This window comes from Sceloporus occidentalis, unplaced genomic scaffold, assembly GCF_023333645.1.
Source record: "Sceloporus occidentalis isolate IW3139 unplaced genomic scaffold, rSceOcc1.0.p SCAF_1, whole genome shotgun sequence".
Lineage (NCBI taxonomy): Eukaryota > Metazoa > Chordata > Lepidosauria > Squamata > Phrynosomatidae > Sceloporus > Sceloporus occidentalis.
This window is the reverse complement of record NW_028316981.1, coordinates 186,886,331-186,913,488: the sequence shown is the minus strand read 5'-3', so window position 1 is coordinate 186,913,488 and position 27,158 is coordinate 186,886,331. Positions and strand designations below refer to the sequence as shown.

General features: G+C 41.0%; 1 protein-coding gene across 1 annotated transcript; it reads left to right on the top strand.

Moving 5' to 3' along the window:
- Positions 1-621: 621 nt before the first annotated feature.
- Positions 622-23,841, top strand: LOC149323080 (surfeit locus protein 4-like). The gene is made up of 6 exons (XM_089487003.1): positions 622-776; positions 11,971-12,157; positions 16,663-16,739; positions 18,319-18,362; positions 21,891-22,077; positions 23,345-23,841. Exons 1-6 carry the CDS (start codon positions 726-728, stop codon positions 23,609-23,611), a joined length of 813 nt encoding a protein of 270 aa, XP_089343129.1. The 5' UTR covers positions 622-725; the 3' UTR covers positions 23,612-23,841.
- The last annotated feature ends 3,317 nt before the right edge of the window (positions 23,842-27,158 follow it).

Sequence of the window (27,158 nt, the reverse complement as noted above, 5' to 3'; positions counted from 1 at the left end):
TTCTTCTGTCACAGAGAGAGAGAGAGAGAGAGAGAGCACTGGTGCCACAACAAACTACAGTTCCCAGGATTCCCTAGCACCGAGCCAGGGCAGTTAAAGAGGTGTCAAAGTGGATTACTCCCGCAGTGCGGATGCAGCCTCGGCCTACGTGGCATTATCCTCCCTCTGGTTTGACTAATACTCTCGGCTATTGAATTATGCTTGGGGCCTTGATAATGAGAGCCTGAGTCACGCACATTGCGCTGTTGCCATAGCAACGCCAGCGCTGACGGACTGCCATGGAGGCTGCCAGACAGAATAATAGAGATAGAAAAAATATAGAACTAAGTGTTTTTGAGGTGCTGGTAAAAAAAATGGAAACGTTGCTGTTATCCTGAGGCACAACATAATCTCATTTTGTATATTAATACGTTTTGTATATTAGTATTATTGCGATGGAAGCCCGGGTTTTATTGTTATTGTTTATGCTGTGACCTATAAACCATTATTATTATTTTTATTATTAGTTTAGTTTCAGACCGGAAGTGGGGAACTATGAGTCTATACGATTATTGCTCTATAGTGTCAGAAATGACGGCCGAAGGTCCACGTGACCTGAAGGGATGGAGGGGGTTCGGCTTGCTGTGGCCCCGCCCCCTCTTTGGCCCCGCCCCCGTTAGGAAAGGGAAGCGAGCAAGCAAGAGAGCGGCGCGCGCGTGGGTGGCCGGACCTCGCCTCAGCCGACCATGACGCCCAGCGGGGATATAATGGGGGCAGCCGAAGACCTTGCCGATCAGGTAACACTCCCCCCCCTCAGGAAAAGTGGTACGGTCTGGGCCGGCGGCGCGGCTGGACTGAATGAGCCTCGTGCTGGGGGGACTGTACCATGGCGCTCGAGGGGGGGAGAGGGAGGTACCATTGGACGTATTCCTCCCCTTTCCTCCGCCTTCTGAGCGCGGGAAGGATGGCAGGGCGGGATGTACCATTCGGGGGGCGGGGGGGGCTTTTTGTGAATGAGGATTTCTCTTCCTGATTTTGTAGAGAGGGCTGAAAAATCCCCTCCAAAAGCCTCCACGCCTTTAGGCTGCAAAATGTCTGTCCTAATAGGAATAGGAGGTTTAAAGCCTCTCTGGATGTCAGAATGGAAGGAAAAAGCATTGGGCATCAATGGGTGTTTGTGGTTGTGTGCCTTCAAGACTTATGGAGACCCTTTGAGGCTGAGAGAGTGTGGCTTGGCCAAGGGGGGCCTATCATGGGGTTTTCTTGGTAATGTTTCTTCAGAGGCTGAGAGAGTGTGACTCGCCCAAGGACACCCAGTGTTTTTCAGTGGCCAAGCCAGGATTCGAACCCTGGTCTCCAGAGTCGTAGCCCAGGGTTCAAACCACTGCACCATGCTGGCTCTCTCTCATCAATGGATACGGTTTACCATTTATTAGTTAGCTTTTGTATAAGGCTACAAATCGACTTGGACTATGACTCTGGAGACCGGGGTTTGAATCCCTGCTTGGCCGTGGAAAGCCACCGGGTGGCCTTGGGTGAGCCACACTCTCTCAGCCTCAGAGGATGACAGTACCAACCCACCTCTGATCAAACCTTGCCAAGAAAACCCCATGATAGGGCTTGCCGTAGGGTTGTCATAAGTCAGAAATGACTTGGCCATGAAACCAATTGAGCAAGTCACACTCTCTCTGCCTCAGAGGACAGCCACAGCAACCCCCCTTTGTGGCGGAAGAGCAGGGTATAAATACTCCAAATAATTAAGTAACACTGAATACTAAAGTTAGGGGCATCCAGGCTATTGTATTTCCCGTCACCATGTAGAGATGTGAGAGCTGGACAGTGAATAAGCGGACAAGAAGAAAACTCATTTGAGATGTGGTGCTGGGGAAATGTGCTGAAGATACCATTGACGGCCGGCCAAGAAGCAGCGTGATCAGATATCCTTCTTTTCCAGGGAATGTCACACATTTCAACCTTCTGAACAGGAGGGAATTTCAAAATGTCCTCCATTTGAGCGTGACTAAACACGCTTCAGAAATTATCCACTTTGAGACTGCTCTAACCCTCCTGGATCAATGCTAGGGGATTCTGGGAACTGTAGTTTTGTGAGACATTTAGTCTTCTCTGTCACAGAGCTCTGGTGTCAAATAAACTACAATTCCCAGGATTCCCTAGCACTGAGCCAGGGCAGTTAAAGCAGTCTCAAACAGGATTATTTCTACAGTATGTTTTGGACCTAAGGAGCATGGAAGAAAGTGCAAAGGCAGGCTTGCTGATGAACATAAAGAAAACAAAAATGATGACCACGGAAGACCTATATATAGTATTCAAATTAGACAACAAGGAAATTGAAATAATTTAAAGACTTCTCGTACTTGGGATCAAACCGCTCAGAACTGATATGGAGAAGGCTAGGAATGGGAAAGGCAGCCATGAAGGAACTAGAGAAGATCCTACAGAGTATAGATATACAACTGAACGTTAGCATAAGAGTCATCCAAGCCATTGTAGTCCCTATTACCATGAATGGATGTGAAGTAAGCGGACAAGAAGAAAATCAACTCTTTTGAGATGTGGTGCTGGAGAAGAGTGCTGAGGATACTGTGGATGGTCAAAAAGACAAACAAATGGGTCTTAGAACAGGTCAGCCTCAAAGTGTACCTGGAAGACAAGAGGATCACACTGAGGCTGTCGTTCTTTGGCCACATCATGTGAAGGCATGAATCATTAGAAAAGACAATAACGCTAGGAAAGGTTGAGGGTAGTAGAAAGAGAAGAAGACCTCATGCCAGATGGATAGACTCAATCAGGGAAGGTATGGGCTTGAGCCTGTAGGATGGTGATACCCTAATTCTCCAAATGTTTTTGACTTCAGCTCCCAGAATTCCTGACTGTTGTCCAAACTGGCTGGGGCTTCTGGGAGTTGAAGTCCAAATAACATGGCGGACCAAAGCTTGGGACTCACTGCCATAAGACTGAAACACAGAGGTTGAGGACAATGTCTTGGAGGTGTCTCATCCACAGGGTCACCATGAGTCGAGACTGACTCAATCTCAGCTCAAAGGCAGTTAACAACAACAAAGTTTCAACAATATACAGAGGACCACAGGTCCTCCCCGCTGTGCCTTGGTGTGCTTAATGAACATTTTCCCAGTTTTATACAGGGGTAGCCATGTTGGCCATAAACAAAGTACATTATCATCCAAAATCTACAAAACAGTGATACCTTTATTGGGCCAACCAAAATGCACATTATATATGCTGCAAGTTTTCAAAGCTTGGTCATTTCAACCATAATTGTGAAAGATAAAATAATAATAATCATTTGCATTCCTATCTCCAAATATTCTAAGTTGGCAGGGTGGATGGCTGAGCCAGCTTGACCACAGTTATCCATTGAGTCCATACCGGCACAAATCAGATGTGAATCAGGAACTTTATGGTTTATAGGTTACTCCAGTGGTACTGAGACATTTTACCCTTGGCAGCCCCTCTTTACATTTACATGTGGATGTTGCACCCCCTCTTCAACTTAGTATATGAATGAAACAATTTTGTTTATTTAGTATGCATATTTTCATTCACACATTCTTGTGTATTTGTATTTTAACATTTGATAAGGAAACAGCAACATTCAAATTAGAATAGTTTTATTTAAGTAAAATCAATGTTTAACACAACACATGTATAAATTTTACACATTAAAAAGTTTGAGAAGAGGAGGAGAAGGGATCAAGGCCTCCAAGTCTTGCATCCCCAGAGTGACCAGATGTCCTAACTGTAAAGGAGAACAAGACATCATAAAAGGAAGGACATTTAAGTAAAATATAGGCCACAGCAAAATAAAAGCTGAAAACACTCATATAAATGTAAATTCCCGCTTCTTAGTTATGCTCAAACTGAAGGAGATTTCGAAATTCTTCCTGGATAGAAGGCTGGAATGGAAGGTGTGTCCTGGAAAAAGAGGATGCCTGGTCTGCCTTGAGCGAGTCTCGGACCCCCCTGGAGGTCCTGTCCCACTATTTGAGAGCCACTGGCTTACTGCTGGCCACTATGGTGACTTTTTCTCAGCACTGGAGGAATAGCCTGTGGCTTCATGCTGAGGAAAGCCTACCTTTTCAAAGAAATGAAGAGTTTTTGTGAGTGGTGCAGAATTCATTCCCCTGTAGGCATCTTGTTTCAGTGCCAGTGAAGCTCAGTGTGGGAGAGTCACTATTGTAGGTTCAGTACTAAAAAAAAAATGAGATAACTTATCTTCCCTGGTTCTGTAATTTAGGAAAAGGGATGGGGTGGTCATATGGTCCTCATGTTGGGTTGCAATGAGGTTTTGATGGCTAGGGCTGATGAGATTTGTAATGTAGCAACATATAAAGGACCACACAATTGTTTTGTTGTTGTTGTTAACCCCCCCCCCCCCTTGAGTCGATCATGACCATGGCGCCCCCTTGGATGAGACATCTCCAGACTCCCTATCCTCCACCCACCCACCCCCATGACCTCTTTAACAGAGTCCATGCATCTGACATGTGTTCTTCCTCTCTTTCAACTTCCTTCCACCTTTCCTAGCATTATTGTTTTGTTCCAATGAGTCGAGCCTTCTCATGATGTGTCCGAAGTACGACAGCCTCAATTTTGTCATCTTGGCTTCCAGGGAGATTTCAGAATTGATTTGCTCTAGGACCCATTTGTTTGTCTTTAACACATTTGTTATCCCTGACTTAAAATCTGCAGTCTATCTTGAGCATGCAAAAAACCATTATTTTATTTATCAGTAGTCTTCAGTGAATCTTATATGTTACGAGTGCCATAAGGGAGTTGGTGCTACAAGTTTGAGGTTATGCTGTGCCAGTACTCTGTGATACTGGTTCCTCTATACAGGTATCACTGGTGCTGAGTCTAGCTGTGCAGCAGCAGTTCAGAAGTTTCACCACTGCGGTGGTGATGTGTGAGTAGACCCCACTACGTAAAGCATAGGAGACCATTTTATATATAAAATGATACTGAGTGTTCTGTATTTGCATAGAAAATACCTATTACCCATTTCCATGCTTGCAGATATAGTGGGATTAAGATCTTAAAGCAGTGCCAAGCAAAGCATGACTCTCCCTTATCTGAAATGTTTGGGATCAGAAGTGTTTTGGATTCTCGATTTTTTCAGATTTTGGAATATTTGCATATATATAATTTTCCTTGGAGATGAGACAGAGATTTAAATACAAAGTTCTTTATGTTTTATATCCACTTTATACAAATAGCCTGAATGTAATTTGATACAATAATTTTAATAATTTTATCCATGAAACAAAGTTTGTGTACATTGAAATTGTGGCATCATATCGATGCTTGAAAAGTTTCGGATTTTGGAGAGAGCATTTTAGATTTTCAGACTGGGGTTGCTCAGCCTATATCTGTTTTATGTCAACAAGGTGGTCACAGTCCCTCCACTTTAATATTGAATGAAAGGCTGCATTTCTTATATATGTGGTCTTATTGTAAAATGACAATTCTTTGCCATCAGGTGTATTTTAAAAGAATCGTGAGAGAAATCCTTTTTTTAAAAAAAATCCTTTTATTTATCATGAAACATAGTTACCATCCAGTAACCACATACACCATCTATATAAATATCTAAATTTTAACTATTGTATACATTAAAAAGTAGAATAAGGTAAAATCATAATCTATAACAAAAGAGATTCTTTGTTGATGTACACATCATCACAAAATATCTTCAAACTGAGACAGTTGTTCTCTGAATCATTTGGTAAAGATAGCAGTCATGTAGTCTAGGAGAGATCCTTTAGTCAGCAAGAAGTGAAAAGTATGCTACTTCCTTCCTTGATTATTATCTGGTAACTTCCTTTCTTTTCTGTGGCAATCACAGCATTTTATGTGAAGGAACAGAAAGCAAAGTCAGAAGTGCTCATTCAGGAAGAAAAAATCCCCAAATACACAGCTGGGTAATGCCATAATTGAGATTAACCAGAATTCTGGGAAAGAGTCCATAGTTTTCTGGTATTTTGGTTACCCTAATAAAGGTATGGCTTAATTTGCATGTTACTTTTTCAAGAATCTAATTTTCAGTCATGAAAATAAGATGACAAAGTATATAGTGTGGAAGGTGATATTATGCACAACATATATTTGAAGTTTGGTTACACTGAATTCATTGTGGCATATTGACTTGGATTGCAGCCTTGCTGCCTTTTCCAAAGCATAACCAATTATCTGTTTGTCTTAACTTCTAGATAAGGTATTGCCATAATTGTAATAATTATTTCTGAATTAATCAGCTACAAATGCTGGTTTACAAATGTACTTCCTTGCACTGGAATAGCCCACTGGAATGGCTGGCTGATTTAAATTGTTCTAATATTGTTAATAGTTTAATTCTATTTTAATTTTGACCTTTGGTATGTTTTAACTATATTGCAATCATTCTAATTTATTGAAAATATCCTCCTGCCAAAAGAAATCCAAAAGGAAAACCTTGATTTTGCCATTTTATATAAGGAACATCATTGTACTACCTCATTGTCTATAATGGGGCTTGAGTATCCATGGATTTTGTAATGGGTCCTTGAAGCAAACCCTAGCAGATACCAATATTATTTACTTTATTCCTTTTCTTTTCATTTTATTTCTATTCCGCCTTTCTCCCAGAAAGGGGTCCAAGATGGCTCACAGATAAAATCCTTTAAAAACTTTACAATATTTAAAATCTGCTTGAATAAAAAGGTCTTTGCCTGCCAGTGAAAGGAAAGCAGGGAGGGGGCCAGCCTTCAGTGGAAGGGAGTTCCAGAGGCTGGAAACAGCTACCAAGTAGTCTCTCTCTCGTGTCCTCAGAAAGCGAACCTCCGATTGCAGCAGAACCCAGAGAAATAATAATAATAATAATAATAATAATAATAATACTTTTATTTATATACCGCTTTTCCTCCAGATCAAAGCGGTTCACACTGTGCAAGCTATGTGACACATGTCACAGTACAAGGCAATACAATACATCAACAAATTACTTCAGCAATTTCATACAATTCAATAAAAAACCTAAAAACCATATACAAAGCAGTTAAAACTATCAATTATGCCTGGACCGCCTGATCTTAATTAGGGTATACTATTCTTCCTCTGTAGATCCCAGGACTCTTACAGGTTCATATGGGGAGATATGGTCTTTCAGAAAGTCTGAAAGCCAAGGTCCCACTGTAATAATAACAGTAATAACAACAACAAGAATAATATAAGCACTGACGACTAGGAAGCCAACATTGTGGACATCAGTGAAACCAGGTTCCAGTGTTGTGGGTTAACCTGTGGACCAAGAAGCATGGGTTTGGGGCGAAACAGACCACCCTGAAGGGGCTTGCTGCTGTCCCTTTCAGTGTGGATTGGGGCTGTGGCAACCGCATTCTGCAGCCCCAATCTAGCATTTTTCTGGGCCAAAAAGAAGCAACAAAATGCTTGGGGGTGGCATCAGGGCGTGCGTCTGAACACCATGCCACCCCCCAAGCTGGCACTTACTGCTGGTCTGTACAGCCTCTTACTCATGTGTCCTGATCTTCGCATGAAAGTAACACCTGATGTGGCTCTCAGAATAGTGAACTTAGACTGTCACTAAAGTAAAGAAATGGAAGGTGGCTTTAAGACATGCTGGTGGCGTGCGGCATATAATTGCACCACTGGAGTGCCTTGAAGCTGCCTACGTTAAACGGCCAGAGCGGCTTCAGGACATGTGGTGTATAAACTCTGCGCTCCGAAGCTGCCCGGACAATGGCACAAAAGGGCCGTCTCCTTCAGCCCTTAGTCTCAAAGGTGCTACAAGATCCCTTTGCATACTGTTTTTCCAGACCAACATGGCACTGTTTTTGAATTAAATCATTATAATGAAATCATGTTTATCTGAGGCACCATATAAATCTAATTGACTGACTAAATTCTGTGACCTATTGCTAAAGAGTGGAGACTGCGGTCATCCCAGAATCTAAATGAGTAGGTTGTGGTGTAGGGTAGGCTCTTTAACAACCCTAACAACCCTTAGAGAAATATAATGAAGGAAACAGAACATCTGTCCCGCCCCCCCCCCCCCCAAAAAAAAAAAAAAACCTGGAAGACCACAGAATTGTGCTTCTATGCTGACCACTTTGTATCAGGAGAGTAATGTTTGGGATTAGGTGAAGGATTTTTTAAATAGTGAAGGACAGTCCTGTTTGCTTTCTTAAAGGATCCAGTGGTAGTGGTAGTTTGAACATGTTGTATTGGATCATTTCCAATGCATTCTCGGAGAGTGAAAGAAAGGTAAGAAATTAGGATTCGATGCACTATAGCAGGAGTGTATACAGTGGAGATGAGAACAGCTACTATCTGAGCCAGAAGCACTATTATAAAGTATGTGTTGGGTGGAGTAGTTCTCTTGAAGGCAATTGATGGTACAAAGATGCTTTGCCATGTGTGGTGATCAATAGTACATAAATGCTGTACCATCTATTCCTCTTCTATGGCAAAGAAGTAGTTTTGAAGCCTTACATCTGGGCTGTGAAACCTGTAACCTTCAGTTGTTCTTGAGCTCCATCTCCCATCATCAAAAGCCAGTGGGCAAAAATATTGGCAGTTGTAGTCCAGCCTCTAGAGGTTCATGTTCCTTGTTCTTTTCATTGCCTAAAAAAATCAGTGGCATGAGTATAGAGGTTGTGTGACTTGGAAAAGAAACCCACATATATGGGAATTTCTCTGCTGCACCTTCAAACTCATAACAGTTTCGAAACATACCTGTGTCACGGGGCTTGTAGCCTACAGCCTGACCCAGAGTCTTGCTAAGTCAATACATTCAGTGTTGAAGGTAAGGAAAAACAACAATTGAACATTACAGCACAAGGTAAAATTGCAGAACTTGATTTAGCACTGTTGAGCTGATTGATACCTTTGCAAAACATGTGCTCAGCTCTCTGGCTTTTAACAGGAACCTGCAGGTTAACCATTCCTTCTGCTCAGATTCATTTCCTTGGTCTGAACATATGCTACAGTGCACTTAAAAGTTAACTTGACATCTAGAAATAATGGTTTTTATGTGTGTTATGTCGCTTACTCCTTAGAGAAACCTCCTTCAGGCTCTTAAAATATTCTGATATGCCTGGTTTACTCCATAGAGATAGCTTCTTCAGGCTCTTAAAATGTTCTGCTATGCCTGGTTTGACATCTGATCAGATGTTCTCAGTGAGCCCCTGTGTAGCATATTTAACACCTCTGTAAGTGCTGCTCTTCCTTGCCAACTTTTTTTATTCTAAAGAGTTTATTTTGGCATCTTGGATCAGAAGTGCAAGCAGATTAAAATAAGACTCACTGTATTGAAGAGAAAGAGCATATAGAGTCTCTGGGTTTTTCTTTTGTTGCATGAAGCTGGAAGTGTAAGGTTTCTTGAGGGACAATTCAGAAGATTTGAGGGAGGAGGGAGTGGTTCTTTGGCTGAAGAGAGAATTACAAGCTCCTGGTTTGTGTGGCTTCTGAGTAATAAGCAGGAAGGCTACAGAAATCCTGATCTCTGTTAATCCAGTTACCTGTCAAGTACATTTACAATGCCCAGAGGTATTTAAAGGAAATAAAAACTGTATGCAGGGTTACTTCATACATTATTGGTACCATCTGAAGAATATAGTAAAGTTAGTAAGAAAATGCTGTAGTGTTATGTTTATGCTAAAAATCCTGTATTAATTATATTTATGTTGAAAAGGGGGGTGTCTATTATACTTACATTCATTTCACGTTCAACTTTACATTACTACCCTAAAACCTTTGTGGGAATGGAAGTGAAAAATCCATCCACGAGTTTACTCTTTTTTCTTTTGTTGGTCCAGTTTTGAACCTGAGAGAGAAGGAAACAGCTGCATGGGTTTCCCATCCATCCATCCATCCACCCACCCACTTAAAGGCAGGAAATAAATACAAATAAATACATATATTCAGGAAAAATGTAGGAAACAAAATATTTCTTGGGTGCCTTGATAAAAGAGGTAAAGAGAAAGGGGGTAGGCTCTGTGGAAGGAGCTGAACTAAATCCCAGTCAAGCATTTTAACAATGAAATGATGGCTGTACTCTCAATAGGAAAGAAATATCAGTCTTATTCTCAAAAGAGAGACCTACAGCCACTGCCACCCCCAGTTTCAGTGGTACAGTCCCCTCTTCACAGAGGGCTGAGCCCCAAAAGGGTGATGGAGGATATGTAGATAACTGTTGTATTGACAAGTGGGCAGGCAATAAGCTACATCCTAAAAGTGTCAGCAACATTAAGGATAGAAAGAAGACAGGAGGGTTAATGCTACCCTGGAGGAAAGGGTTTGGTGGGTAGGCTGTTGTGGAGAAATGTGGATGAAGATGCTACAGTAAAGATGGCATAGAAGAAGGTTGTGAAGGGGAGCATAGCATATAAGACATTCCCCCATACTGTTCCTGGGAAAATACTGTAAAAGTGCACCAACTGATCATGGTATTGTACATTTGGACTTAATTCATAGAATCATAGAGTTGGAAGAGACCACAAGGACCATCCATTCCAACCCCCTGCCATGTAGGAACTCACAATCAAAGCCCTCCCGACAGATGGCCATCCAGCCTCTGTTTAAAAAACCCCAAAGAAGGAGATTCTGAGAAAGTGTGTTTGACTGTCGAACAGCTCTTACTGTCAGGAAGTTCCTCCTAATGTTGAGGTGGAATCTCTTTCCTTCTATTTTGAATCCATTGCTCTGTATTCTATTTTCTGGAGCAGCAGAAAACAAACTTGCTCCCTCCTCAGTGTGACACCCCTTCAAATACTTATACAGGGCTATCACATCACCCCTTAACCATCTCTTCTCCAGGCTAAACATACCCAGCTCCCTAAACCTCTCATCATAGCGTATGGTTCCAGGCCCTAAACCATTTTGGTCGCCCTCCTCTGGACACGCTTGTGTAAACTGTAATTAATGTAATTACTACCAATACATCAAAGCCCGATCTAGCCCACCATTCTGTTTCCTAAGTGCTCACCCAGATTCTTGTGGAAGTCCACACATCGGGCATGAGTACAACAACATTGTCTGTCTTGTGTTTTACAGCATTCAGAAGCCTCTGATTTTGGAGGTAATATATAGTCACTGTGGCTAGTACCCAATAGTAGTCTTATGCTCCATGGAGGATTGAGGCAAACATTGCTGATGCATATCATGTCATTGTATTTGGGAAGCTGTTATTGTTTTAAACTGGACAAAAAACAACCAGACACACTCTGTGAAACCAGAGGCAAGTGCCTTTGAAAGTGTTGACGCAGTTATGGAGAATGGAAAGTTAAACGGTCTGATCTTAATCTAGATCACATTTTTATTCCATCGTCTTATTTTAAGGAGACACTCTAGAAGGGACATTGAGCTTCTTCAGAGGAAATTGAGGAGGAGGGGAATAAAGAGAATTGTTTGGGATTAACTACATATTCCCCACATATTAGTTTAAGCATGTCTTTCACCTTGAATAGCCGTTTCTTTCTTGCTGTTTTGTCTCCCAGTTCAAGAAGGATACCTAAATCCAGTTACTAATTCCATCTGAAGAAATTGATGTAATAAGATGTCCGTGTGTCTCATCTTACCATTCAGGAGTTGATTCTGTAGTCTAATTAGTTGGGATTAGCATTCCAGTTTAGGTAACATTGAATAGCAACAGCATCTTGGCTGTGGCAAGTAATTCCCTAGTTCATTTTTCTACTTTTTTTGTTGGAATGAGTGGCTAAAGATAAGTTCTAGGAGTAATCTATTCTGGTTGTTAACATGGGTTTATCATACTTCAAGATTCTGTTTATGCATTTATAAACTGGACAGGTACAACTGTCTTCTAGTTGTCATGTATATCAAAGCTTCTGCTGGACAACAAAAGTACACAAAGTTGACCTGGCCAAAGTTGGCATTAAGTTTTGGGTTTGCAGCCATTCTAGGGCATCATTCTCTGACACTGTCCTCTTTTCTTTCTAGTTCTTGCGTGTGACAAAGCACTACCTACCTCACCTGGCCCACCTCTGTCTGATCAGCACATTCTTGGAGGATGGCATCAGGATGTGGTTTCAGTGGAATGAGCAGCGGGACTACATCAACATGTCCTGGGGAAGTGGCATACTCTTAGCCACACTTTTTGTGCTTATCAACATGTGTGGGCAGCTAGGTAAGAGCTCCTCTTTCACTAATTAGGAAGAAGAAACCTAACATGAATTGGTATTTTGTGTATATCTTCCTGCAGAATATGTTCTCATACAGATATTGGTTTTCTTTCTAGAATTGTCATGTCTAAAGGCATAATTCAAAATATAAACTAGACCCTTCTTCCCTGTAGCTGACATGCTTTAGTAGTGCCAGTGAAAGAGAACAGCAGGAAGCTGCAAGATGTAGGGTAATCACAGCTGAAAAATACCAGCTCCTTAAATGAATGGGTTTTCTGTCTTTTGGGGATGAATTCAAAAGATTAGAAAATCTGTTTAAGCAGACTGAGAATGTTTATATGGCCCATCTGCTTTATCAGAGTCAACTTCTGCCTTGTCTGTTCATTCAGTATATATTGGTTTACTGTTCTGTTTATTGTTGATTTAACAGAAAAGAAATATGATACAAAAGCTTATGACAACACAGGTGTCAAAAGTAAGAATGAAATAATGGATTATTTTGCATCCAAGAGGAAAAGATTTCATAAAATGTTATAAAACCTTTTATCTTTGAAATCAAATACAGGAAGCAATCAATCCACCTGAAATCCATATTAAATCAGGCAGAGTTTAATTTCTCTAATGTCTGATGAAATGAAATGTATGCTGTAAACTAATGTCCCCACAGTAACACAAATATATGAATCTTTGCAGTACTACAAGTAGGTATAAACACATCTGTCAGCTTAGGACAAGAATTATATGTTATGTAGAAGACAGAAAAACTGAGTCAGGCTAACTTAAAGAATATGCATTTTGTACTCTTTTTCAATTTTGGAAATATTTTTTCCTTTACATAAAGCATTTTTGGCACCCTTTAAAAACATATACATGTTATGCACTTTTTCAACTTTTTCTTTTATCTGCCTTTAAAAGTACACCTGTCAACATCTAACAACGTTCTGATTTGTGTTCAGATTAGGAAGTAAAGACTTGGCAAGTTCACATTAAAATATGAACCAAACAAATTTCTCCCTGTCCATTCCCATGTAAATGTACTCTATGCTAATGAAGCAATATATATGAACTTTTTGCCAGGTAACCAATCAGTGGCATGTCTCATGCAAGAGGCTGTATAGTGTAGCAGTGGCATGCTGGACATGAACCTGGGATTAGATTTCTATTCCAAATAAAGGTCATAGAGTGGTCTTTGCCAGTTGGTCTCTTTCACTTTCCTCAGTTAACTGACTCTACAACCAGCCAATCTGGTGTAATGTGTAGGTTCTTAAATTGTAATCTTGGAGCTCCATTCATATGGTTGAGAATATTTTACTTGGCCCTTCATTTGGATGTATGTTCAATTTTGTCATCTTTAAGATATTTTGGAGGCTTTATGAGGAACAATTTAGGGAACTGGGTATATTTAGCCTGGAGAAGAGAAGACTAAGAGGTGACATGATAGCTGTCTTTAAATATCTGAAGTGATGCCTTGTACAAAATGGGACAAACTTGTTTGCTGTTGCTCCTGAGACTGGAACACAACTCAGTGGATTCAAATGACAAAAAAAGACATTTCACTTAAACATTAGAAAGAACTTTTATTGTAACAACTATTTGTAAGAGCTATTTGACAGTGAAATTGATTGCCTTAAATTCAGAGGGTGATGGGCTCTCCATCTTTAGAGGTCTTTAAACAGAGAATGGATGGGCACCTTTCAGGAGTGCTTTTGTTGTATATTCCTGCATAACTAGGTCCCTGGGGCTTGTCATTTACATGAAACGGAATTGGTTGTAATTCTGACTATGGTGGTGCTAGAGGGGAGAAATGATTATTAAGTGGTGGATTGAGATCTTCGCCAATTTTCAAGTGCTTGATGGAAAAGAGAAAGTTTTGGAGGGCATAGCTGACCAGTAGTCATGGGAGCAGCCTAGAGGGAGAGCTGGCCTGATCCTTATTTTGATTAATAAACCTAGGTTTAGGAAATCAGGTATGCCTATTACTTCCAAAAATGGAGGCCTTGTGGTACCAGATGTGGAACTATATTTTGCACCTTGTCAGTTGAAACAGGTATCTCAATGCATTTGACAAGACACTTCCATTAGTTGCAGGGATGTAGCCAGGATTTTGGGAAGGGGGGGTCCAGACTAAGTGCCACCATTATAATGTGGCCTGAGCGTGGAGGCGCACACCATTCATTGTATCTAATGGAGGGGGGGTCCAGAACCCACAGAGCCCACCCCCCCCCCCCCCGGCTACGACCCTGCTAGTTGGGTGAAAACAGAGATTCAAAGTGATTTCTCAGTGGAATTTAATTTATTTTTTAAGAAGTCCACAGGGGCAGAAATCAGAGAGATTAAAGGGTCATTGTTATGATCATCAATCACTATTTGAAAAAAAGTGGAAACGTGGTGTCACCAGGACCCTTATCCATATGCCCTTTTCTTTTACATCTGTTATTTTATAACCCAGGTGAATTCCAACAATTCTAAAAATGGAAAGAGGTTATATATACCATAGGTAAAGGTAAAAGTAGTCCCTTGACATGAATGTCTAGTCATAACTGACTGTAGGGGGCAGTGCTCATCTCCGATTCTAAGCTGAAAAGCCAGCGTTGTGACTGCTTTGGTGGTCATGTGGCCAGCATGACTGCACCAAATGCTAACTTCCCACCAAAGTGGTACCTATCTATCAACTTGCATTTGCATGCTTTCAAGCTGCTAGGTTGGCAGAAGCTGGGACTAGTGACAGGAGCTCACCCCATCATGCAGCACTCGGACCTCAAACTGCCAACCTTCTGATCTTCTGATCATCAGAACTGGTGTCTTAAGCACTAAGCCACTGCATCCCCTGATACATACACCATAGTGCAGGAGTCATTCTGAAGTGGAAAACCTAAAACAATAAATGAACAGATTACAGACTGAAACCATTGACAGATAGCTGGCTTCATCTCTACCAAGTGTCTTCCTTTGCATCCAAACTGCTGATCAGAGATAAAACCCAAGTTTTCTAACATTTGAAAAAAAGTTATGAATATTCTGGGTAACAATTTAAGGAACAAACTTCAATCCTTTATAATTGCTTGATTGAATATACTTATGGTAGGGAACATAAGTCCAGAGCGGGCTGAGAATCAGATTTAGAAATCACAATGTTGGAAAGAGATTGGACTGTGATGTGGTAGTCTCCGGCCTTCAAATCTCACTCTGCATTGGCCTTGTAGAATGCCCTAAAATTGTACATAAATAGTACTACAGCTCTATTATAATGGCAAGAAGAGAGAAAGCCATCCAGTCTAACCCCATTGCCATGGAGGCGTAAGCAATCAAAGCACCCCTGACAGATGGCCATCCAGCCTCTGGTTAAAAACCTCCAAAGAAGGAAAATCTACCACACTCTGAGGGAGCATCTTTCACTGTTGAACAGCTCTTACTGTCAGGAAGTTCTTCGTAATGTTGAGATAGAATCTTGTTTCCTGTAGTTTGCATACGTTGCTCCAGGTCTTATTTCTCTGGAGCATTAGGGGGAAAAACTTGCTCTGTCTTCAGTATGGCATCCTTTCAGATACTAAAAAGGGCTATCACATAATAAATGTATTTTACCATAATATTCTAAAAGCGATTGCATCTGTCACCAAGCAAGATATAAAATAATGTCCTGGTCTTCTTCTACCCTCCATTTATTCTAGAGAAAATAAGCACTTGAAACATAAAAGCCTGGTTGCATTTTTTATTACACCTGATCATATGGAGATTGTTAGATGTTAGAAAACTGGGGGAGGGGGATTATCATTAGATATTTGGTGGGAAAGAATTTGGGATATGTGGCTCTTAGGCTGCATCTGCACTGCAGAAACAATCCGGTTTGACACAACTTTAACTGCTATGATTCCAAGCTATGAAATTCTGGGAATTTTAGTTTGTTGTGGCACCAGAGCCATCTGACAGAGAAGGTTAAAGGTCTCACAAAATATTCACCCCAGCCTCCCATTTTCTCTCCCTTCCAACAGCTTCTTACTTTTATTATACAACTAATAAATTAAACAGCATACAAGTCCATGACATCACAAGGACCTCTGGAGAACCTCTCAATATTGGATCTGTTCATGTGGGAGAAGGTGGTTGTACCACCATAGGGGGAATATGCATTCAGATTACTTTACTTTTTTAAAAAAAGAAAAACACTTCATACACTTTCATTTTATTTACTTACTTAATTTATATGCCACCTATCTCCAAGGCCAAACCCAAAGTGGCTTCCACAACGCATAAAAAATGTTTCCAAAACGTTCAAAACAAAAAACACATTAAAACACTTTAAAGCTGATTTAAAAATATGCAAAAGTTAAAAACAGATAAAACATACATCTACCTTTAAAAAAAATTCAGTGCTTAAATAAAAAGCTTGCTTAAATAAGAATGGTTTAAAGCTACTTCTGGCAGGACTGTGTGGAAAATAGCCTGTGTGTTCTTTTTCCCTGCTGCATTTCTTTGGTTGACACTAACACATCCTCTCTTTTCTCTGTTTTAGCTGGATGTGTGCTTGTCCTAGCCAGAAAATTTGTTCCATACGCATGCTTTGGCTTATTTGGAATCATCTTCATGCAGGTGAGCTGAAAGGGACAGGTCTTTATCCCAGAGTGGGAAGACACCCATCTGTTCCAAGAAATTTATGCTTTAGGGGATGAGGATCACACTTTACATTCCAAGGAAATAAAATATTAGTGTTTTAGAATCATAGAATCGTAGAGTTGGAAGAGACCCCAAGGGCCATCCAGTCCAACCCCCTTCTGCCATGCAGGAACTCTCAACCAAAGCATCCCCGACAGATGGCCATCCAGCCTCTGTTTAAAGACCTCTAAGTTTAACTATTACGATGTTGTAGGAAAAATGTTCCAATAGTTTTCCATGTAACTTTATGACCTTAGTATTCAACCATAGCTGGGACTTTCACCACAGATTTTAACTGAAAAGGTAACAAGAAACCATACATTATTTAATGCAAAATGACATCATGTTAAAAATTATAAATGATAACAGTGTGTGTCCTCATTGTCAACAGCAGTAAATAAAAATACTGTATCTTAACTATAAAGTTGAATTTTGAATTATCAATTTAAATTACCATTTGACCAGTTTCTGGGCTGTTTTAGTTGGCCCACCATTCTCCAAAAGAGGAGGTATTATTCTACTTTCCTGATGAGTCTCTTGATACTCCTCTTTTTGTAAAAAGGGTCTTTTGATATCCGAAAGCCTAGCAGATGTATTGTGGTATATGCCTTCATGGATTCTTTATCTAGCCCACTGCCCTTCAGATATCTTAGGCAACAAGTCCAATCATGCCCAGCTTGCACAGCCAGTGATCTTGCCATCTGGATACAATGGGGCTTGTAGTCTAACATGTGTGAGGGGCACCATGCTGGGGAAGATTGGATTAGAACTCACTTTATTAGATACATTTTTTTTCATTCTTATCAATAAAATATTCCAAAACCTAAAAAAGATTAGTAAACTGTACGGCCATTATGCAAAAGATTCCTATAGATGTGCTGCCTTTCTCGGCAAAGCCTAAAGTAGATATGCAAGGAAAGAAGAACATTTAAAAAGAACAACATAATTAATGGTGATGGCCAAACGTGGAAAACATGAGAAATGCCAATAACTGTTTATGTGAAGGAATCACTCTGTTCCTATTTTGTATACTTTTGAGCTCTGCTTAGATTTGGGAAATGCCTCTTGTTACCTATTCCATTTTATTAGATTCTGACACAATTATTTACAAACCTCTTGTCTCAGATTTTGTCTGCGAGTGTGTAGAAACAGGATAACAGTTCATGCCCTAATAATGTGGGATCTTCTGTCATAATATAAATCCTTACAATTCTTGTTATTTTTCTGGAGTAGACTAACATGGATACTTCTCTGGAATTTATCATGCATTGATGGTAATTTATTGCACAGCAATATCGAGAATCTTCTAGAAAGAAGTGTGAGGGAGTGACAGTCAAGAATCTGTGCTCCCCTCCACCACCAAAGGAAAGTTGTTCCTATCCTAAAGCTGTTCTCCAGGAATTCTCAAGAGCCATTAAAACTACTGTCAAGAAAGTACAGTAGTTTCCAACCCAGATTCTGAAGACTATGTATTTTTGGCATATAGTCACTATCTTTTGTGTTTGTTTGTTTTCAGACAATTGCCTATAGTATCTTATGGGATCTCAAGTTTTTAATGCGGTGAGTGAACAGCATAATAAGTGTTCTGTTCTAACTCTGCTGAAGAAACATGACAGGATGTTTAGATATTCTCTGTCTTTAGTAAGGGGGGTTTCATATACTCAGGGATACCTATAAGAGAACATTATTTGTGTGCCAAAGAGAAGAGCCCTCTTGACCTGCCTGAATTGGGAAAGATTACTTAGGTACAGAAATTACATTTGTCCCAGGTTCATGACTACAGGTCAGTGAATCACATACTTAGTAATGCAATGCACTATGGTGTTACTATAGACCTTTCTGCCCCCTGATGACTTCTGCCTTGATGACAAAAGATCCCCTCCATAGGCATCATCTATCTATGTCTCTGCCTTTTTCACTTGGAACATAAGCATTAATGTTGCCAGTTGTCCCTACAAAATGGGTGGAGGGTGTGTGCCATTAGCATTTCTTGTCTCTCTCTCTGGCTTTGCTTTGCGAACAAAGATTCAGGAAGGATGCATCCCGCGCTTTGTACAAACGCATTGGTAACTAAAAAGGCCAATCCGGAACAAACAGGTCCGGTTGCAGAAAGCACAGCGGAAAGTTTCCTTAGGTGATGCTTCCAGGTTGTGGTTCTTTCTGCGTAGTCGTGTCCTGCCCAGTGCATTTTTTGTAGGAAAATAAAAAATACATAGACTGCAGCTGATCTTCAGCTTAAAAAAAAACTTTTATTGAGTTGATGTATGTTCAAAGAAATGTTGCCCAAACTATCTGATGGGAGACTGGCAATTATTTCTTCCAACGTGCCAGGGACCAGCACCATATTTGTTTCCCATTAGCTACATTTTTTCTTTCTTAGCTATAAACTCTCCAGCGACCAGTAACCAATGGCTTGGACCTAGGAACTGGTCCAGGAACCATCACTTTAAGTACCACTGGTTTAAAATTGAATGATACGTTAATATTATACAGTACAATGTTGTCTATGACCAAAGGGACATGTACAGAACAAACATAGCATAATGTAACAAAACCTGTCACAACCTAGGATCCAAATATGGAATCAACTTTGTAACAAGGTAAGTTCTTTAGTGGAGAGAGCCATCCAGGTGTAGATGTTTGAGCATTGGACTGTGATTCTGCAGACCAGGGCTTGAATCATTGGTCAGCCAGGGAAACCCACTGGGTGACCTTGGTCCAGTCACACTCTCCCAGCCTCAGCAAAGGCAAACCCCATCTGCACAAATCTTGCCAAGAAAACCCCATGATAGGTTCATGTTAGGGTTGTCATGAGTCATGAAAACTTGAAGGTGCACAACAACAACAACAATTCTTAGTGGTGATTCAGCCTCAGTTCATTTGTCCTTTTCTGTCCTTACAGGCTGAGTCTGGAGGTTATTGATTCATTGTCTTTCTCTAGTTCATTCTTCTACAAAGGATGCTGATACTAATGTCACTTTAAATGCCACTGAACCACATCTTCTCAGAATCTGTTGTAGTCTGAAGGTGCTGACCTCTTCTTCAGCTGCCTCTCCTTAAATGCTTGGTAGGTAGTAAAAGGTTTCCATTATAGAAAATAATACAGGGAGAGGACCTTGTTCCTCACAGCAAAGATGCTATCCAGATTCACTTGCCATATTCCATGAGTGACTCAAGTTACACAAGTTACATCAGCAGCAGGTGTTGTTTACTTCCACATTGGGAATAGAAGAAGCTCTGTAAGTTTAAATCAGGGGTCAGACTGCATATGTACTGTATTATGAACTTGTCCTATGGACTTGGTTTGTAATAAACTAGATGAAAAGTCACTGATAAAGGAATAAAGGAATAAACAAACTGCCATTTTTAGGCATTTTTCTTTTAAAGCCAGAAGATCAATTTACTTGTAGTATGCAGCACTAGGGAGAGCTTACATATATAAGCAGGAACAGAATGTTCAAATCCAGAGCCAGTAGATGATAAATTTATTCTTAGGGACTTGAAACATTTGTAATTCATAGTTTAAAGAGAAATAAAATGTTTCTTTGAAGATCTATATAGGAATGACAAGAATATTTGAACATCTTCAAAAAGAAAACTGAAAGGATTGCAAATACATTTTTCGAGCGTCAAGAAACATTGACAAGAAAAATCCTGGCCTGATGGGAATCTCTGCAGTACAGGACTACTACTGTGCAAAATTCAGTGGTTGTTTGGTGTTTCCTATCCAGAAAACTATGCAGAATTATTGTTTCCTATGCAAACCCCCCCCCCCCAGTATTTTCTGCATAGAAAACAGTATTTTTTTGTACAGATGTACTTTCTGTGCAGAAATATTGTTTGCTATGCAGAAGATACTGTTGTTAGGACCTGTTCTGCACAAAATTCCTGGTTGTTTTGTGTATGAAACAATATTTTCTGTGCGAAGAATGGGATTATGTGTGCAAAAATGCTATTTTCAATGTGAAAACACAACATGCAAATTTTGTGCAGAGTAATTCCCCATTTGGGAAGAGTGTTTGAAAACTATACTGTTTTTGAAAACTCTTTTGCAGAAGACCTTCTCTTCGCTATGCAAATTTCTAAAATTACTCATTGCTCCCTTCAGGAAGAAAATTAGCAAAAAAAAAAAATACATCTTTATATCTGCATCTCCATGAGGATATGGTTCTTAGCTGCATTGTTTACATGGGCTCTGAAACTCAAATGCCCATTTTTCTGCTGTAGCCTGTGGCCTGGAGGTGGTCCCCCTATCCTTCTTTCTGTTTGAGGACAGGTTGTTAGAGAACTTGTTGTCTAGTTCACACACAAGTACACATACCACATAAGATGAATTATCTTTGCTGATTCTGTGCATGGAGACCTAAGTGCTACCATGTCCATATCAAGCAGCCCAGGGTCATCATATGTTTAGGACAGAAATGCATATCACAGCAGTTAGGAAAATATTCTGGAGGTGAAGAGGCAGTAGAATCTCAGGTTCTGGGACTGAATTTAGTCCTCCTGCTGTTATAATTTGGCATTCTTGGATTCTCCAGATGGCTATATCCTTCCCCATGACATTATTAACTGGTGATCTCCAAGGTTTTATATGTTTTTGTCTAAATAGCTGAAAATTTTCCTACAGCTTAGTTACTAGTTGTTGTTGGGTGCCTCCAAGTCATTTCTGACTTACGATGACCCTGTCATGTGATTTTCTTGGGAAGATTTGTTCAGAGTGGGTTTGCCATTGCTTTCCCCTGAAGCTGAGAGCATGTGACTTGCCCAGGGTCACTCAGTGGGTTTCATGGCCAAGCAGGGAATCAAACCCTGTATGTAGTCCAGCACTCAAACCACTATGTCACGCAGGCTCATACTTACTGGTAGTAAAAGCCATATGCTAAAATGTGTGGGTTTTGGACCCATTCTTTTGCCTTGTCTATCTTACAGTAAAAGCATATGGAGCCATAGTTCCCTTCCCCTCAATAATAGTCTGAGGAAAAGTGTGGATGCAGCTGTAGCTCTGTTACAGAATGTGTCACTAGATACTTCTATTCTGTACTTCAGTGTCCTGTATCAGTCCCTCATGCAAATTTCCCTTCCCTGCAGGAATCTGGCCCTTGGGGGTGGTCTGCTTCTTCTACTTGCAGAATCTCGTTCTGAGGGGAAGTCCATGTTTGCTGGAGTCCCCACTATGGATGACATCTCACCGCGACAGTACATGCAGCTTGGTGGCCGGTTGCTCCTTGTCCTCATGTTCATGACACTCTTGCACTTTGAAATTGGTGCTTTCACTGTGAGTAGTGTCTTAGTTTGGTGTCTTCTGCTTGAAGAATGGGATGGTTTCCTTTGGAAACAAGTACACGTGCACTTAGAGCAAGCTTATATCAGCCTCATCCCAGGATAGTGAGGATAGCAAATCAGCCAGATCCTTAAGTTTTAAGATAGACTCCTGGCCAGTAAAGCAAAGCTGCCCACAGTAGCTGTTTGCTTGAGCTGCTGCAGCTCTGGTACTTGCAAAGATTTGGGACTGCTAGACTTACTTCGTATCAGATTTCTCCCCCTGTCCACAAGTATTTTGCTAACCGTCCTTTGATCTATCCTCATAGTCAGTCCACATTTCTTTCCAAAAATCATAGCAGACACACACTTTGCTATGTGTATACAATTTCACATCTTTAGGATTCATTAAAAAAAAAAAGGTTCCTAGTCCTTATAATTGTAAAAGTGGGCTTTGAAACACCTAGGCAATGTGTGGTGAAATCTCAGAGGTCTGAGGCAGGGCTGACTATGCTACCAAAATGTTCAGAGATATTGCACAGCACTTGGCCTAATCTTATAATAGCAACAGAGCCAAAATAGATCATGCCAGCCAATCAGATGCATTATGTTTACATAATATTCAAGGCAGGACATATCTTTGATGCAGATATGATCTTGTTGCATATATTTGGGACTAAAGATTCAAGAGCAGGGGTGTAGTTATGGGGGAGGCAAAATTAGGACATTGATTCCCCCAAAATTATTCCCTTAACAAATGTTTAATTCAGCAGCAATAAATTTCTGACATTACATTAGAAATATAGTTTACGTATCCAAAGAAAAGAGACAGGCAAAATTAGTAGGGAAAACCAAACACAGCAAATAGGAGAGTTCTAGGTATGAATGCTATTCCATGTCTCACTCTGCAGTGCTAGAAATTTGTGGACAGAAGGAAAACTTCATTTAATGAGGTAGAATACTTTTTTGTGGACATTGCCTTCATTTTGCCCTCATTGCTACACTTCGATCTATATAGTTGCCCCTTCCCTTATGCGGGGGATCCATCCCCCCCCCCCGTGTAAGGGAAAAAACGCGGATGCTCAAATGAATGGGGCTCATGCCCGCGGCGGTGCGGCAGTGGCGCATGGGGTGCACGCCGCGGGAACACATACCATTGTTTTCTTCTGGTGCACGACTTCTTTCCTTCTGGCGTGGGTGCACCGTATTTTAGATCAGTTTTAAGCTTGGAGTAAGCTAGCTTTAAAAGGAGTTGCATTAATTTGCTGTATCAATGTTTCCAGATTTTCCAGGACATCTTTGGCATGGCGCTCATCATTTTGGTAGCCGTTGGTTTCAAGACCAAGCTCGCTGCTCTGACCCTTGTCATCTGGCTCTTCATCATCAACCTGATCCAGAATGCCTTCTGGAGCATCCCCACCTACAGGCCCCTTCATGACTTCCTCAAATACGACTTTTTCCAGACTATGTCTGTCATAGGTGGCTTGCTGCTTGTTGTGGCATTGGGACCTGGAGGGGTTTCCATGGACGAGCATAAGAAGAAGTGGTGAAAATGGACTGTGAACAGGGTTCAGAGTGGGTTTGGGAGGGAAGGATTGGGAGGGAAAAAAGGGGGTGGGGGTGGGGCAGGGATAAACTACAGCTTTTATAAACCTGGGTAGAATTTTATTCTCCTTTGATTCTCTTAATGGTTATCATAGTTCACGGTTGCCTTATCAGGGTGGGAGAGCCTTTGCTTTCTATCCTGTTTGAGACATGTAAATTAAAGCCGAATTATATACATAGGTGTGTGTGCCTGTGTCTCTCTTGCGTGTATGGTTTGTGAGTATGGTTATGTTAATACTTATTCTTTGAAACCACATGGCTCTCTTGGGTATGGAGATTTTGGCATTTTTTTACACAAAAGGGATTGAAATTGATATAAACAGGGCATTCTAGATAGTTTAGGAATACTCCGCCCATCAAAAGGAAGCAGGGCTAGTTTGCAGTCTTGAAGAGGCAGACCCAGAATTGTTTTGCCTCATGTCTGGGAGTCAGGGTTTGTGTTGGGCTTCTTGGCTCCAACACATGTGTTTGTGACTGATGAGCAATCCTTACCTATTTTTTCTTCCCTCCCCACTGCATTCCAGACATTTTATTACAAGCTCCCAAAATGAGAGTACAAGGGTTAAAGAGGGCAATTTCTTCCCCACCAGGGCTGCCAAGCCAAAGGAAATACAGATCACACTAACAGCAACCCTTCCACTGTCCTTAGACATGTTCTTCTAAAACTCCAGAGGAGATACATTGTGTGGATGGGAGAATTTAGATGGACAGGTTTTCTTCTCTGCTGGGCTATTAGGAATACAAACTTTGCCAAGAACAACTGCACATGACAGTGGCTTCCTGGTGGCCATTTTCCTTCATACCATTCATTTGGAGTACCGTAATAGTGGAAGACTGTAGAATGCCATTTTACTTTGTGTAAGTAGGAGCTTTCAGGTAAGAAAGTTGAGTTCTCTCTCCCACTTTACAAAAACTGCTGTCTGTCAACAAATACTGATTAAAATACATCTATTGGCCCTGGAATTGTAATAAATGTATCATATGATTTTAGACCATCCCTCAATATTTCCAGTATGATTTACATATTTATAAATGTGGAAATATTTAAAATACAATCAGCAATCAGGCAGTGGCATGAAACTGGCCAATTTTGGAAGCCTGGGTTAATTTATTTTTTAAGTGTTTGCCTGGGATGCAAAAAGTAGACTGCTGTCAGGTTGATGCAGTTCCTTCCAGGAGCCTGGTTTTCAGATCATCTATAAGGAGCTATGAGAAAGTTCCAGTCCTTGGGTTGTGCTTTGAAAGGAACAGGAGCCAAAGGGATTGTTTCAACCTCAAGGTGTTCACTATCCAATGATGAGTTCCAGTTAATACCATAGCACCTGTATCTTGCTGTTGTGGGTCACATCCAAGGCCCATGGATAATTCAATACAGTTGTACAGTGTGGACAGTTGTACCTATGCAAAGCTGTAGCCAAGAGAGGGTATACTGGGTGCATCAGCATAAACTGGTGAAAGGCACTGTGTCCCAATGGAGTCATTTGAGCTGGTAGTGGAAAAGCTGGAATTTGGCACATGGTCAAACTGGTGAAGCTGATCATTTAGGGAAGAATTGCTCAAGAGACAGTAGACCCAAGGCATTTGGGGTCTTGAGAGATGTATTTAATATACAAAATCTAAACAATTCCATCTTCAACACTGGTGAGGCTACAGCATCCACCATGACACTCAAGGGCAGTTGGCTAACTAAGAAATTGCAAAGGCAGGTTGTACAGCATAAACAGTTCTGTCTTCCAACCCCTCAGTACAGGTCTCTACCCCCAAAACAGCTGGGGCTTAGAGGGGAAATACTTCTCATTTGACCCCTTCCTCTCTCTTGCATCAACTGTCTTTAAGGCTGTGTCTATCTTAATAAAACCAGGTTTGCTTATGGGCTGTATAGGTACAGTACCAGTGTCACTAAGGTAGGAAATAGCCACACCATTTGCTGTATGGGATGCTGTCTTGTCAGCAGCTACATATAGAAATGGGCAAGGGATTAAGCTTGTTTCTTCAAGGTAGTTGTTAAAAGACCAAGGAAGAAAGAAATGTTAAGGTGCAGGGTGTCTCTTGAGTCCATTCTTGGTTTAGTCATTTGTTTTCAGTACCAAATTTGGGCTTGGTTCTCTTGCAGAAAACCACATCCTAGTCTGTCCTCCCACCCCAACTTCCATTTCAGCTGCATAAACTGGGAGGACTTCATACTTCCTACATAAGCCAGAGGATATTATCAGCTGTTGCTCCTGAGCTTGGCTACATGAGTTACTGAACCCAAATTACCCCTGGGCTCGCTGTGTCCTGTTTGCATGATGCAGGGCCAAAACTCCGAATTGAGCATGGACTATCTTCGACGTCAGCACCCAATTCAGTCTATCCTCCCCTTAACCTGAATTTTAAAAACCTTACTTTTTACTCTGAGTTTTTAGCTCTTTCTGCAGCAACAGTGGGCAGCTGCCTTCCCACAGGATCCCTGCGAACTGCCCAGTGGCACTACCGCTGACAAAAGTCACTCTGGTTTCAGAATGAGGTGCCCAGCATCCATAACAGCTTGTAGCAAGGTTGAGGCAAGGCAATACTTTACCAGTCCAGAAGCAGCGCTCCAACCAGGGGATAATTGGAGTGACAATGGCTCAACAAGGCTGCTGGAAATATTTGGGGAGGGAGGGCAACCAGCCTGTGTTGAGCGGTCAATATGAAATCCCCTAATACTGTTGAAATGAATGTAAGATCAGGAACATAGGGGAGAAGATGATCCTTGCAATATCGATTTCCTGGAACAGATGCAGCTGGTTTCAATAAAGTTTGCTTGCAAATTAGCTCTTACTGGCTGTTCTGGGTTAAATCTGTTTAGTGTCGTCTTAAACCTGTTGAGCCTTGTGGAAACAGATGGCTTTTTCTTGAGGAACGGGGTTGAGCAACTGAAAATTCCTTGACAATGCGGAAGGCCTGCTCAGCATTGTTGACTTCCTCTCCTGCTTTCTGCCCACATTGCTTTTTATAGCCAGCTGTTATGGCATTTGCCAGCCCAGTGTGGTCCCATCTTCCAGAGGAGGCTGTGGACATGTCATTGCATGCATCAGAGAACCAAATGACACACAAGACAGGCACTGCAGAGGTGGCTTTGCCTTTCAATAAACCTTTTTTAGAAATTAATCCAAGAGTCACATTTTACTCAATAAACACTTTGGCTTCTTTCAGAGTCATAGCTGTATTCCTACTCTATTTCAGTATTAAAAGAACAAGGAGGATTCTTCTGCCACCTTTAAGACTGGCAGATATTTTTAAGATTGCCCTTCCATGCCATTTGATATAAACATTTGAAAATATTTTTTGGAAAAGTATAAGTTCCAAATACAAACCTTGATTTTGCCATTTTATATAATGGGAGCCATTTTCCTATGCCGTTGCACTTAATGGATCCTGAGCATCCATGGATTTTGGCATCCACTGAGGATCCTGGAGCCAAATCCCAGCGGGTACCAAAGGCCCACTGTATTGGTCTGAAAAGGTCAC